The sequence below is a fragment of the Phacochoerus africanus genome, chromosome 6 (genome assembly GCF_016906955.1).
Source record: "Phacochoerus africanus isolate WHEZ1 chromosome 6, ROS_Pafr_v1, whole genome shotgun sequence".
Taxonomy (NCBI): Eukaryota; Metazoa; Chordata; class Mammalia; order Artiodactyla; family Suidae; genus Phacochoerus; species Phacochoerus africanus.
In genome coordinates, this window is record NC_062549.1 from 8,434,961 (window position 1) to 8,450,625 (window position 15,665).

Below are 15,665 nucleotides of genomic sequence, written 5' to 3' on the forward strand. Positions count from 1 at the left end.
ACATAAAAAGTATTAGGATAAATGCACTAGGCAATCAGAAGATTGGCTCTGGCATCACAGCCTTTGGCAAATCCAGAAGACACTGCCATGCACTCGAGCGGTAGGTCCAGGAACACTTCTGCTTCTATGACAGTTAGGACAAAATGCCATTCCAGTCATCCAAACAAAATAGTAAAGTTCCTATCAAATTATACTAGTTTTCAACAATCTGCATAAAATTTCAAAATTTTTAGAAGTTTTTAAATATTAAAATATTTAACCTCTGTTGCCTACAGCAAACTTGTACCTTTGAACTTCGTCATGGATGTGGTATTAGGTAATGCTATAAGCCAAAATAGGATTATTCTATAAATCATTTCTGGTCTTTATACAAAATATATGCAAAATATACAAAATATAAAGGCTTATTAACATATGGAAATACTCAACCTTAATAGCATTTAGCTAATATTATCTAATAGTACAAAAATACATTTTTAAACAAGCAGTGAACTTCGATAACTGTGTGGCTGACACAGACACACTTAACCAAGCTTCTCAACTCATTTTCAGCCATTTCCAATGCTATTATCTTACATATGTCTAGGATTAATCTAGAAAAATACTGTAGAGCATTTATTATACATTTACGAGGTCTCTGATTTTTAAGTCACTCTAATACAGTATCCAAAAGCTAACATTTTATTCATCTTACTACAAATAATTTACGTAACTTAAATATAACACAATAAAAATAAAAAATAGCACTCATCTTGAATCAAATATTAATAAGGCTCTAATAACTAAGTTTCGGGAACTAATATTAATAAGGCTCTAATAACTAAGTTTCGGGAGTTCCCATTGTGTCTCAGCAGTTAACGAATCTAACATCCATGAGGTTATGGGTTCGATCCCTGGCTTTGCTCAGTGGGTTAAGGATCCAGCATTGCCATGAGCTGTGGTGTAGGTCACAGACTCGGCTCGGATCCTGTGTTGCTGAAGCTGTGGTGCAGGCTGGCAGCCTCAGCTCCAATTCAACCCCTAGCCTGGGAACCTCCATATACCGTGGATGCGGCCCTAAAAAGCAAGAAAAAAAAATTAAGTTTCAATTAAGTAAAAATACTGATAATCTCCAAGAAAAAAATCTCTTATGACAAAAATATGAAAGGGACATCAGAACAAAGAGAATACAATTAAATTTCCTTATTATCAAGATTATTGAACAAATGCCTCACTTCCTTTCAGTAATTACAGTTTACTAATAGTTACTGCACCATGAAAATGCCACAAATTTGATGCAATTTTCTTAAAAATGACAGGGCACTTACAATGGGAACAAAGAGAGACGCCTTCTAAACCCTCAGTGATAGTGCAGATCCAGGAGGAGTGACTGGATCAGGGTTTCTGCCTTGTGGTTCCCTAATCCCCAGAAGCATGAATCTCCAGAGTAAAACAGAGCCCTGGCTGCTGGAATACCCTGGGGCAACGGAAGGGAAGGAACAGCCTTTCTGGGCTGCCTTGACCAACAGGAATGTGTGGGATCCCTCGGGTACTTGGAAGACAAAGAAAAGGGTCCTGCACGGCTGCCGGGCAATGCGGGTCAGTGTAGCAGCCCAGACAGAGTCATTACCAGTGTGCTTTCAGGAGGACCAGTTCTGGATTGTTTTCACATGTTCTGGTGGGCCCCAAACCTGTATGTCTTAATTGATGAAACTTCAGAAGCAAAATCGGGGAACTGAAAAAGGGCTGTCAACATTTTGCACAAGTAAGGATATTACAATAGATATTCGTATGTGCAATAATGGCAGAGCTTTTAAAAACACTCATGCCCAAATAGAAAAAACAGCTCTATTCAAGAATTCAACAAAAGAATAAATTTCACTTCATAAGACCATGCACTAGGATTTGGGAACCAAGGTTTCCAAAGAGGAGATCAGTTTACAGAATAGAGATTTTTAAACTATCAAGAAAACATGTGCATCAAAAAAAAAAAAAAAAAACATAGCCAGTACATAATACAACCCCCCCCCATGAAAAACACGATTTAAAAAATGGAGCTATTTAGATTAAAGCAAGAGAGGCAGATCTCTGAGCCATGCCTGCTTTCACATCACGTAAAGCCCAGGAATTCGTAGCAAACCCCTACCGGTATGCTAAAAACCCGATTCTTCTGGCTAAAATAGAGGCTATCCCTGAGACTCTCCATAGCAACCCCAGGCTCTGTAGAAGCCATGAACATTTGGTGTGGGGGTGAAGGTAGATTAGAGTCTCTGGTTGTAGTTTTGCTTTGTTTTGTACAATTCTAGAGAAAAAAAAAATGAGAAACACTTTAAAACAAAAAGGCGTTTAAAAAGTAAATGTACAGTTGGTGTAAGAAGCTGGACTAACGATCATCTGTTCACAGTGCCAGCACGACGTCCGGCACAGACAGCTCAGCCACCAGAGTGCCACCATGCACTGGGAAACTAGTTACACTTCCGGTTACTAACAGAATAGTAACAGAACCAAAACTCTATCCTTCCCTGAAACTGGTTGGCTCTGTCAGATAAGGCATTCTGATAATTAAACGAAAACAAAGGCATCAGTTTTTACAAGGGCCCCCCTGACTGGTTTTGGAGACGACAGCATCGACCGCATCCCTCACCCTGCTTAGTCACACTGTGTAACGCTTCCCGGAGGAAGAATGGAGAAGGATGAGGGCAAGTTCATTATCTCTACGGGAAAAAGAATTCAAACCAAGTTTTAAGCGATTAAGAAGAGGCATATATATATAATAATTGGATAATTCACATCTCAGCAATTCTTTATCAGGACTGTAAAACTCAGCAGTGTCACATGGAAAAGTAAAACTCTAAGCCTGTTTAACTCTTTCACAGTTAATGACTTGCATCCTCATCATTCTAAATACCCTAAGAGTTTCCATTAAAAAAAAAAAGCCCAGAAAATGTCTTTGATACAAGTTCTGGTAAATAATGCTTTCTACATCAGTTTTTAAAATTCAAAAGCAACAAAATTTACTTTTATAAGTTAGATGGAAACGAACCAAGCAGATTAAGGAAGGAAGGGAGGAAGGAAGGAAGGAAAAAAACTAAACAAAACACCTGGCACTTTGACTCCAGACGGAAGATAACTTGGGGAGCAGAAAGAAGTCCAAAAATGCCACAAGACAGTGTCAGGAGGGTGCCTAGCAAAACTGTTAGGAGAGAAAAGCACATGGGCACTGAGGATTTCGACACAAGTCAGACGGGTTCACAACGTTTTAATCAAAAGGTGTACAATTAAAATGTGACCTGAATTGTCACTTCCCTCAAAAACAAAAAACAAAAAAAGTAAAGGGGTAATGAATAGAAACAAATTAGAATCCCTCCAACCCCGCATTCAAATGCTGTGACCGTGTTTAACACTCTAAGAAGCGGACTTTCAGTAGTTAGTGTTTAAAACCATGCGCTTCCTTGATTTAAGCAATTAAAGTTGCTGCCATCACCATACTTAGGGTGCTCTTCACTCTTCAACTTACAAATTCATCACATTACAAATCCAAACTGCGCTCACCTTTCATTTCCCCAGAAAACCACATACTGCTTTGGCTTTCTCAAATAACTATTTCTAATACTTAAGAAGGAAAAAAAATATTGTGCCTTTCCCTCTACCCCAGTACATTTTAACCAGCATGAGAAACAAGAACCACACCCCAAAGAGAATTCGCTGTATCTCCACAAGTATGATAGAAATTCTGGAGGAAAAAAAAAAAAACCCTAGGCTAATACTCTGATTAGATGCAAAATCACTGGAATCAAGGATTTCCATGCACAATCACTAGTCAGATACAACATCTGGCTAACATAACTTAGTTATCGCGTAGTTATTTACACTGGACTATCCTTCAATCTTTTTACTATTGTTAAAAAAAAATGCACATGTAAAAATAATTTCTCTAATGAATATATATTACTATAACTTAAACAAAATTTTCATACATTCAACAAATTCCAGACTGCTAAAGAACTTCAAAAGACCTTCACCAGGGAAAGTATGTCAAAGGTAATTCAGAAATATTATGAAAACAAGAGAAAGAAAAATTAATTATCCCACAGCTAGAAGGGGCTTAGAAAATGTCCAAAGACAATGGATCGGATTTGAGAAATGACAAGAAATGTTTCAAAGCCTACAAATCTTTTTTTTTTTTCCTGTCTTTTTGCTTTTTAGGGCCGCACCTGCAGCATATAGAGGTTCCCAGGCGAGGGGTCAAATCAGGAGCTGTAGCCACTGGCCTGTGCCACAGCCATAGCAACGCCAGATCCGAGCCTCATCTGCAACCTACATGACAGCTCACCTCAATGCCAGATCCTTAACCCACTGAGCAAGACCAGGGATCAAACTCACAACATCATGGTTCCTAGTCGGATTCCTTTCCGCTGTGTCATGATGGGAACTCCCTCGAAGCCTACAAATCTTGAAATTTGCACACTGATACTTTTGAAACGAGATATGGAAATACTATCATGTACAAAATAACGCTTATCTTTATTATTATTATTATCATTATTATTCTGTTTAGGGCTGCACCTGCGGCATATGGAAGTTCCTGGACTAGGGCTCGAATCAGAGATGTAGCTGCCAGCCTACGCCCCAGCAATACCAGATTTGAGCTGCACCTGCAACCTAAACCGCAGCTTGTGGCAATGCAGGATCGGATTCTCTGAGGGGGGCTAGGGGTCAAACCCACATCCTTATGCATATTAGTCGGGTTTGTAACCTACTAAACAACAACAGGAACTTCAACGTCCATTTTTATTGATCGCTATCTTAGAACATTATATTTTTAATACCAGTTACATATTCAATTTGAAAGAAGAAACAAGAAGGTAAAGACAGTAATCTAAAAAGTATGTTTAAGTTACTTCAGTAAGTTTATTTTAATATGTACCGCCACCAGAAAAGAGCGAGCCCTAGTTTATACGTCATCCAAGTATCTGATGAGTGATTTGAGGAAGGATGCTAATGAAAACAATTTTCCCCAATGCTCTTTGGCTGCAAATCCAAAAACCGTTTATGTTTTTCCCCATTTCAGAACTGACTCAAGTCAGACCTCCTTCGTCCATCCAATCCCAAATTAGTAATTTACTGCAAAAGCATTTGAAATTAGTATTTGCCTTTTTAAAAAAAAATCATCATTATATATACTCTTTAGTTGAGGTTAAAATTCTACAAAACTTCCAAATAAGACAATGTAACCAATCAAAGGAAATCCGAATTAATATCCTGTTAGATTAAAAATATCTACTTGATTAAATACCCCCAAAAGGTTTTAGATTACAATAAATATCATTAAATCATCAAAAAATGACTTATTGAGTATGACTGACTTTACACATTAGACTCCCAAAATAACATAACAACAAATTACATTTAAATTTGGGAGATTCTTATATTTAAGATACAGGTGTACGGTTAATTTTAGCTAAGTGTTTCTTACATGTCAGATTCTATTAAAACCCTTAAATGTAAATATTGAGCCCAGTAAGTATTTTCTGACTTCAAAACTCAGAACTTCTGTAATTATATTGAGCTCTAATAATTCCTATTTAGTGGAAACAAGATATAAGAAAGAAGTAGGAAATAAAGTGACAAAAGTAAGATGTCCAGGGAATGTGAACAGTAAATGGTAGCACGAAAGGACTTTCAACAGAATGAGAAACCCTGTCTTCCAAAGATGTTACATTAAAGTATTGGTGAAGAGGAACTACATCTCAAAATAATGTAATTATACATCATACTGTTTTTACCCTGTAAGTGCAAACCCAGCCATCCTGTAAAATGAGTTTTACCTGATGCTGCTGGAGCTCCTCTTCCATCAGTTACTGCTTTGGAAGAAAGATGTGTAAGCATCTGAGTATCTTCCTTTTCTGCCCGGGGACATTCATTACGGTAACAGGGATCTGGGGCTAGCGGTGCTGTGACTTCCGAACCATGACTTAGGTCGAGAGGGAGATAGGGTCCCAGCTTCTCGAGGGACAAATGTGCAACATCAGGCACTACACAGAATAAAAAAACGTAGTATGTTAACACAGATACACTGTCTCGGTTAATATCGACGTGGATTAAAACGTTCTTTGTTAAACAGTGCCTGGCGATAAAGAAGGCACTAAGTGAATTCTTGTAGAATCAAATGAAGTGTTTTAAGTCCAAAAGATCTTAAGAAGGAAAACGCAGAAATTTCTTAATACTTTAGTAATCTTTATCTCTTAGTGTTTTCTTTGTCTTCTTTTATATGTGGTTCTATAGGAAATCAATATACATTACCCTCTGGTACTGAAGACTCTTGCTGATTTTGAGAACTGAGGGAGAATACTTTCCCATCAGCGGCTGGAGAGGGAGGAGAAGGCTTTTCTACAGAATCATCAGGCATGGGCAAGGTGGCTAAACGCTGAGACCGTCTTCTCCGCTCACTATGCTTGAAAGGTCTAGGGGGGTTCACAGGCTGTGGAGGACCTAGAAAAAGATCTTCAATGTTCACGAAGCATATGCATGCCGGGAGCATCTTATAATATTTAAGGAGAAAAATGGGAAAAATGATTCAATTCCTGCCCTCTGATGTTGTAAAGTATCCACAAGGAACGGCACGTTCCAAAAGTAATCAAGAGGCAAGAACTGCCCTCATTCACAAGGGTTAAGCAAAACTTTTAAAATCTAAAGCCTACTAGAACCAAAAGAAAATAACATGGAACACTAATTTCAGGTAGCTTCCCAAGTGACAGACTACAGTTAATTCTCTAACCGCAGATTGATGTTAGCTGGCATTTTTCCTTTGGAAAAATAATCTCTGTATAGCCAAAGATTTTTTTAAATACATATATTCCTTTTGCTACATTACAAATCTAGAAACTTCAAGGGAAAAAAAAAAAAAAAGCCAGGGGCATAGGTGGCAAAAATCTGACATGCATTGTAGAGTTAGTGCTTTACTTTACTTGACAAAGTAAAACTAATGTAAATAATTTTCTCTCACCCTCATTCCCCCAAATGGATTTTTATAAACATATGTTTGGGCCTGATTCATTAAAAAAAAAATGAACACAAACAACTTTAAGTACTTATTATAGGTAAAAGGAGAAAAGAGAGGCTTTTTAAAGACTATGACACTGTTCTTGCACTCATGGGTTTTGTTTTGAATAACCAACTTGGTGACTCATTTAAGCATCTCTCAGCAATATGTGACACAAAAGTTTGGAAGTTTCTTTTTTCATTTAAGCTTTCATTTTCTTCTACATGGTATGTAAACATGTTTAATTATGTTTAAAAGGTAGGACTACATAAGCCAAAATACTCATGTTAATTTAGAAGGAGGAAGTAAGAGTGGTCAAAAAAGATCAATGCTTTGGGTATCTAAAAGTAATTTTACAAAACTCAACATGAAAAAGACATGGTGATAACTGAAAAAGAAAAAATTCAACTGCTGTAACATCGTGGTTATAATACCAAAACACAAAACAACTTCAAAATAAAATATATATCAATGTCATGTGACATTGTGATATTATTTCATGATAAATGCCATAACAAAAACACAGCTTATGGAGAAACACTGAGTTCTTCCATTCCCATCCTTTACACCCATTCATTAAAAAGAACGGAAACAAAACCAAAAAAGCACCCAAACCTAATCAAAAAAATGAAAAATACGGTTCGGGGGGAAAAAAAAAGTAGTAACTAAATGGAAGAGGAGGTCAATATATTTGATCAATAGATGTCTTCTCAATGCCACCATTTTTAATTGTTGTACAAGATATGATATAGAGAGGTTTTTAAGGAAATGTGTCATATTCATTTAATAATCAGGTTACCAATTCATTCACAGTATAAAGAGCAAAAGTATGTTTTTACCCAGTGACTTTTCAGGTAATTATTTCTCATGCCTAACTCAGAATACTAAAATATGAGAAACACAGAGGCACCACGAATCTTGTCTTACATATCCAAACCCACGCTGAAAAGCTATTTTAAAAAAGACTGACATAACTCTTGAAAGATCAGTGGTATTGAAACAGCAAAATCTTTAAAAATTAAGATCAAGAATGCAGTCTTCTTCTTTCATTAGTAAGATTTCACTGAAGTCTGCACTTGAAATCCTACAATAAGAATTGAATAAAATATATTTCCATGGGGGTACAGACAACTGTGGACAATAGCTGAGTCTATCTATAAGGACAGTCAGGAGTTCAGGAAAACATCCACTATGAGTCTTTTTGTAACTCGTTAGAGCTTTTTTGTCTTTTTTGTCTTTTTTTTGTAATGAATCAGGCCTCTCATTGTGTTTGGATTCTTAGTTGAGGAAGTCAAACTATAGTGGAATTTGCATTCTTAAATGGTAAGGTTTCTCAACCAGCAGTACAGTCACTGTACCTCTGTACAAGAAATCAGTTAGAAATGTATATGTATTTTACCCCTGAAATAATTTCAAGCCTTCCCTATCACATCCACTTAAATTTGAATTTTTAAAAAGCAACTTCATAAAAATACAATATAACTACAACCAAACTGTTTTTAATGTATCTTATAGGATAAGTAACTATTTTTTAAAAATCTGTGCTCACTAGTTTTATTAATCACTGAAGAAGAAAGCTGAGATACAAGCGTCAAATCCTCGACTTGTATTAATTCTGGGGAAAGTGGTGATTTAGGGGGTTTTATACACCCAGAAGAATCTCCAGATTCATGTTTGCATTTCTTGCTGCGAGCCTTCCCTGAAGACAAAGTTGAGGATAACAGTGCAGGTTTCTGAGTGTTGGCAGAACTGCTAATGTCAGCTTCATTTTTTTTCTGACTTTGAGGTTTAGGTGAAATCGCCTGAATAAATAATAAAAAATTGATATTTTTATTTTGGTTTCTTCATTTTTGTTCTTGTATTCTATTTTGATTGTTAAGCAACTTTAGTATCCAAAAACATTGTTAAGCAACATATAACATTTCTATTACAAATGAAAAACCAAAAAGAACCCCACAAATTATTAACTAAAAGTTGAATAGGCTGTCTTTAAAGGGATGCTGTCAACTTGAAGTCTAAATTTAGTTTTTAAAAAATGTTATTTAAAAAGTGTTATTTATAATATTTCAGACTGTAAGTGTTATCTTACTGGAAAAATATTTTTGGTATTCAATTGAAATACACCTCTTTTAAAACCCTAATTAGCAACGGCATTAATAAGAAGAAGAAAAACAGCATTTTCATGTTTTAGACACATGTTTAAAGCATTAGAGGAATACACTTGAGCTTCTTTCAGATGTTTTCTTATAAAATAATTTCCTTTATCAAGTTCAATGCAGAGGTGTAAGTAGACAATTTCCCTTTAAAGAAAGATCTCAACAAGAAAACAATGACCAAATTAACGAAACATTATCTTTAACTCATTTTAGTGCTGAAAGCTAGAGTTTCATAAGCATAATGCATCATGAAATCAAAGCCACCAGCAATACAGAGTTAAAAGACTAAAAAACAATACAAAACAAGCAACAACAACAAAAAAAAAAACCAAGGAGTAAAACCAAGTGTAAGTTAAAAACATTGGATTTAAAAACAAAATACGTCGCATTCTTAGATGAGAGTTTTTACCTTCTTCCTGCCAACTGATACTTTCAAAAAAAAATTAGAACTTTGTCAGTTCTTTCATAAAATTCCTTCATAAAGAATATCTTTATTCATTTGGCAGTAAAATGTCCTACATACACGAAACTATATGTGCATGTGTCCGAAGACAACAAAGAACAGCCACACTGGATGGATTTGTAGTTTACGGTGTTGGGATGCCTACACTGACTCTCTGTTTGATATCCTATCTGAGCGTACGGTATGAGATATACTTTAAAAAGAAAACTATACTAAGATAGGCCTCTATAAAGAATCAAATTGTTAGCTCTATGAACAACATGCTTGTCCCCCAGAAACCTTTTTACTTCTGTATCTTTTGTGAGGAATGACCATCAGGTCTGCAGCCTGCAGTTCCCTCGAATATGAAAGATCACTGTCTGGGGACCAAAGGGCTTTCTGTCCCCACTACAATACAAGCACTCCGATTTGGGCAGACAAAAGTGAGCGTCTGCTATTAAGTACGGCGCTACTGATGGCATGTTGGACACACTACATAAAAGGGCTGGTGTCAAGCGTCTCATTCATTCAGCTGTCATCATTTTTATTCTTGAATTTACTCATGACACACGTGTATAAGTGCAGATTACTCATTTGAAAAAGGACTCCATAAACGGAAAGGATTCCTAAGCTTATCATAAAAGGTGTTGCCAGAAAAGTAATTAGAGCCATTACTTGTAAATAAACAATTTTATTGTTCATCTTCACATATGTGAGAGACATTACTACAGCATCCATTACTCTTGAGTTACAAAGTTATAAAACAAGGTTTTAAAACTTAAATTAATATCTTGATAAGGTGCTTAACTTCTAAACAAGGACAAATTAACATTTTTAAAAAACTTACTGAATTATGCATCTAAGGTAGGTTTTATCCAAAAGTAAATATAACATGACAATTCCCTAATACAATTAAATAATCTATAATTAATCATCTGAGAACTGGGGTTCAAGACTACAGAGTTTGAATTTCGTTAATGTAAATAAATAAATCCCTTAGCACAGTAAGTTTTGGCCTCAGGCCTGTTATAAATCTATGCCATGAGTGGCATTACTTTACTCACTAGGGCGACAGAGGTTAGTGACAGTCAATACCTCTCCTTCACGTCTACTGCTGATACCAACTGAGATGTAATTAAGGATTTTATAACTCGGCTTTTTAACTCTGAAGCAGGGCAAACACTTAACATAAAAATTAAGGGTTTGGTTACAAAACATTCCACATTGAAATCAATCTAAATGACCAAAAAAAAAAAAAAAAAAGAGGGACCAGCATTATGTTCCTTAAAAATCTAAAATAACTCACAAAGTTTTCGTTAAGGATTATTGGTCTCTTTGTTACAAAACTGGCAAGAACTCTCAAAATTTCCTTTAAATTATGTCCATGAAAACAGCCGAGTTACTCAATTTTTCTTTGTTTTAAAGCTGTTTCAAAATGTTATTTCCTGTACTTCTCTCTGAAATGGGCACTGCCCTCTACACTAACTTTCACATGTAATAAATAATTTTCACAATCATATTCATCTCAGCAGGATTGTGCATAATGAAAGATTGACATTGTAATGAATTTTCCAGAAACACTTTATTACCCAAGTCCCTGATTTATTGCATTCTGAGAATACCATAAACAGTGGTGAAAATACAAAATACTGTCATATCTGGGTCGTTGAAATATAGTAATAATACACAGTAAAAAAGTCACTTAAAATTTGGTTGATATACTAACAATAATGGCAAAGACTTAACCATTTGATGACCACAGAAAATTAGAAAGTATGATTCGCTGACAGGTTAATTAATTTAAAAGACCATTGATTTAATACAACATTAATGGAGGTACCAAAACAACGAACTGTTATCAAATCAGGCCTAAAATAACCCTGAAAAACTCAATACAATATCAATTAAATTTGGACTATTTTTTAAAACGCATATAGAGAAGAGCAAAAGATACCCATTTTAAAGTCTTCTTTATTAGGCTACTAATAAAGAAAATTAAAATAATACAAAAAGGATATATTAAAACTACATTAAGGCTCAGATTTTAAAACAGGAGAACCAAGGAAATCCAGTTATGGCTATTACTGTGTTCTTACAGTCTTACAGTGCCCAAGAAGTTAAGCCCTTAAGAGAACGGAAGAGCATGCACGGTCCATATGTACAGACAGTGTGGGAATCTGAAGGTAGCCAAGGCGAAATCTGGCAACTGCAACCTTCACTTTTAAATTCCTCTATTAGGTGGTTTAAAGACAGACCCTTAATAGTTTTTTTAAAATTCTTTTTTTGTAGTTATTAAAATATACATCCTAGCAAAAATGTATGGCTCATTGATCAATTCATAAAACACATAGTCAGTCTAACAACACCAATTGTTACAATATAAAAGAAACTTCTTACAAAAGAAGCTTTATTAGATGTCAAAAACCCTGTTTTAACTCACAAATGAAAAGTATTTGTGTAAGGGTCTTTTTGTAAGCTAGTTAAAGGTGATCCAGCTGAAAGCCTATATACCCTGGGATGCCTGTCTCCAGGCTTTCAAACGTTGGAGACAAAGGCTTTAATTCCAGTCTATTGAAAACAAACACTAATGAAGTCTGTAGTTTATCTGTATACCTGGGAGAAGGCAGAGTTAAAAATATATCATCAATTCATTAGCTTCCTATTCCCATATCTGAGCAAAAGGGCAATTTCAATTATGTGGATACTATTAGCTCCGTGATCATTCCAGTTGGGAACCTTGAAAAATATCAAATGCTACCATTTCATACCTGCTCCAGCATTGGAGCCGTTTCATTGTAGTCTTCCTTTTTTTCAGCACCATCCACCCCAACAGCTTTGGATGCCAACAAACCTTGGGAAAAATTGTACAGAAATAGCTTATTAGAAAATATATTGATTTTCACACTAATTTAATTTTCAAAAATCTTAGCAGTTGAAATCCCCTATACTTTTCTATACAAAGTAAATACTTGAAGAAGTTTACTAGTCAAAAATACAATCACCCTTAATAATGGCTCAAGGGGATGAATCAGAATTTGAGAGTTGCTGATACAATTAGTTTTTAAAGCTAAAAAAATGAGCTAAAACAATCATTTTAAGAAATCACACACACACATCTATTCTGTACAAATTTAAATTTCTATGGCTTAATGTCCAAAAACCTAAGATTGCTTAGACTGTAAACACTTATAATACAGGCTTTGTCCATAGAACTGAAATAAAATATAGAATATTAAGATACAAAAAATCCTTCCAGACATCTAGAATATAAAAAAACATCTAGAACATAACATTTTTGTTGTTGTTTTTGTATTGGCTAAAAAGTACTCCCAATTTTTTATTTCTCTTGGATCTTTTAATCTAAAGATTCACAGGCTCATCTCTGTACCCAGTTGTAGCTTCTTATAAAAGTGGTGAAAACACAGATGAATCCATTTCATGTGAATGGGGAAGTGTCTAGCTCCTTCCTACAACATTTGAATATAATATTATAGACTCATTCTGCAACTGAAATAAACTGGGATTTCCAGTTTTCTCCAATGTATACCATTAATTCTCAATTTTAGAAGATAATATTTTCTCTGGAATACATACAGTTAACTTCACAAGACATTAAAACTCTGCTTTAATTTAGAAATTGAAGGCATTTACTTGGTCAAGATTCTCTGCTAAGCACCGCAAGGGTACCCTCAATGGAGCCAAATTTACAACCTTGTACACAGTTGATGCTGTCTATGGCCACAGCACACATAAACGGTCACCAAAAATCATTTCTGTGTCATTTCAAAATGGGCCGCACAAAACCCTGGCTTCAAAGCAAGCACATTTAACAATCAACAACGTAAGAGTAAACTTACTTCAGCAATTATACCACCTATATTACAGAAGCTGTCTATAGCATATTTAATAGGAGGAAAAAGTTACCCCCAAATGCCACGTAACTGTGGAGTGACTCTGTGGCAACATTTCTTGACTTTTTCAGGTAATAGTCTCATAGGCATTAAGCAATCTAAGCAGAAATTCAAATACTAAAACTGCATTCCTATAAAGTAGGAGTAGACAGCCAAGTGTTATATCACACAAAAAGTACCTCTCCTTTATTAGATAATAAAGTGGAATATCTACCACTCAAAATTGTAATTTAAAAAAGAAAAGGCTGAGTACAAAACAATGGCTTTGAGACACCAATGACTGGTTTAAAAACTGTCTGGGGCAGTAGGAAACAGCCCATATTGTTCAAGTCCCCCGCAGTATTAAGTGTAGGCTTAAATGGGAGGAAAAAGACCCAATGTAGAAGTGATTTTAGAAAAAGTCTATAAATCATAAATTCAACTCGAACTATTATTAATGTAATTTTCAACACCTTTTTAGCTGACTAAAAAAGATATAGCATGGAATATTTAACATTTAAAACTGCATGTACTAGTTTTTCTTCTCTAGCTAATATTTTTGAGAATCAACACTACTGAAAAGAAAAAGAATTAGGAAACTGGGTTCCTTTGCAAAGAGCTAATTAAAGGATCTACTTCTAAGGGGTATTCAAACAGGACAAATATTTGCTACTCAATCTACTAAATATACACTTTCTTGGTTCCCTTTCATATAAGTGGTGGAAATATGTTTAGAACAGATCACAAACTATAAAATTAAAAATAAGGTACTAAGAGTTTTAAAAGAAACAAAAATACTTAGCCATACTATGTGATTTTAAATTAGGATACTATGGACCAAATTAATTAAAAGCAATTCCCACTTAATGGTTTGTAAAAGAAAAATAAAGCTTTGTGATCTCCTTATAAAAGTAATGGGGCATTTTAATAACTACTTAAAATTTGATTAGAAAATACAATACTTGGTAGCTAGTGAATTCAAAACCCTCAAATATGATCAATACAAAGCTTTTCATACTTCATATGCATCCCATCTTACAGAAAAATTACTACATATAAACAAAAAAGGGAGAAAAAAATTTTAAATGCCTTTGAGGAGAGGACTCTGACTACTGCTGCCTTAACAAACAGTCCAAAATCTGCTGACCAGCTAACATCTGGAAAAATGCAGTATCCTTTGAAAAGGAGAAGAATTAACTGGAAAGAAATACAAATTTATTTACATATATGTATTAATTATCAATATATTGCTAAAAAGTCCTCCTCCAAAGAATATATCTATAAAGTAAAAATCTTAACAGAATGCATTACAGAGTTTCAAGAAATTATTTAACTATCAGGTAGAAGCAGAATATGAGTCTTCATGAGTCCCATCCACAAAGCGATAATTTCTCACTATTCTACTTCAGCTATAAAATATACAGTTGGTCTCTTGCTGTCAATAGGAATAAACAGAGTAGAAGCAGGAGCATCTTGGATGGAGTGGCAATGGGGAGCAAATTAGTTAAATTCATGGTCTACATTTCATCCAGGGGTTCCAAAATATAGTAATCTCACTGCAATTAAGAACCAAATATTCTTGATATTATTACCAATAACATATTACTGGGCAATTCATGTAACTGGTGAATTTTTTAAATTATTTTTAAAATTCCTTAAGCTGGGAGTTCCTACTGTGGTACAGTGGGTTCAGGATCTGAATGCGGTGGCTCAGATCACTGAGGAGGCATGGGTTCGATCCCTGGCCTGGTGCAGTGGGTTAAGGGTCTGGCATTGCCCCTGCTGTGGAGTAAGTCACAGCTGCGACTCAGGTTCAATCCCTGGCCTTGGAATTTCCACATGCCACAGATGCATCAAAAAAAAAAAAAAAAAAATCCTTAAGCGGTACAAACATATCTGAACTGGCTCAACTTCTAGGAACTCCTAGAATTATTACGAACAGACAGTGCACCAACTGCTGATGTTTCTTCTTTTACACTCTGACAACCTGAATTTTAAAATCTACTCAAATTTGCCTGCAGTTTGCTTGCAACTTTGTCCCAAAGGGTGAACTCCTGATTCTCTTTGTAAAATTGTTCTAAATCAATATGAATAAAGTATACAACTATCAGTAACGTACATGACATAATAAAAAATAAGATTCTGGAAGTATATAT

General features: G+C 35.1%; 1 protein-coding gene across 2 annotated transcripts in view; it reads right to left on the bottom strand.

The window, feature by feature from the left end:
- The window catches only part of PHF20L1 (PHD finger protein 20 like 1), a 72,620-nt gene that overhangs the window by 26,117 nt on the left and 30,838 nt on the right, over nt 1-15,665 (bottom strand). The window contains exons 9-12 of one of the 2 annotated variants that reach the window (XM_047783222.1): nt 12,388-12,470; nt 8,571-8,823; nt 6,283-6,471; nt 5,808-6,014 (exon numbers count right to left, since the gene is read on the bottom strand). In XM_047783222.1, the coding sequence (XP_047639178.1) occupies nt 5,808-6,014; nt 6,283-6,471; nt 8,571-8,823; nt 12,388-12,470 (732 nt within the window). Of the gene's footprint in view, nt 1-5,807; nt 6,015-6,282; nt 6,472-8,570; nt 8,824-10,294; nt 12,471-15,665 lie in introns of those variants that run through there. The other variant, XM_047783221.1, reaches the window with a different exon arrangement.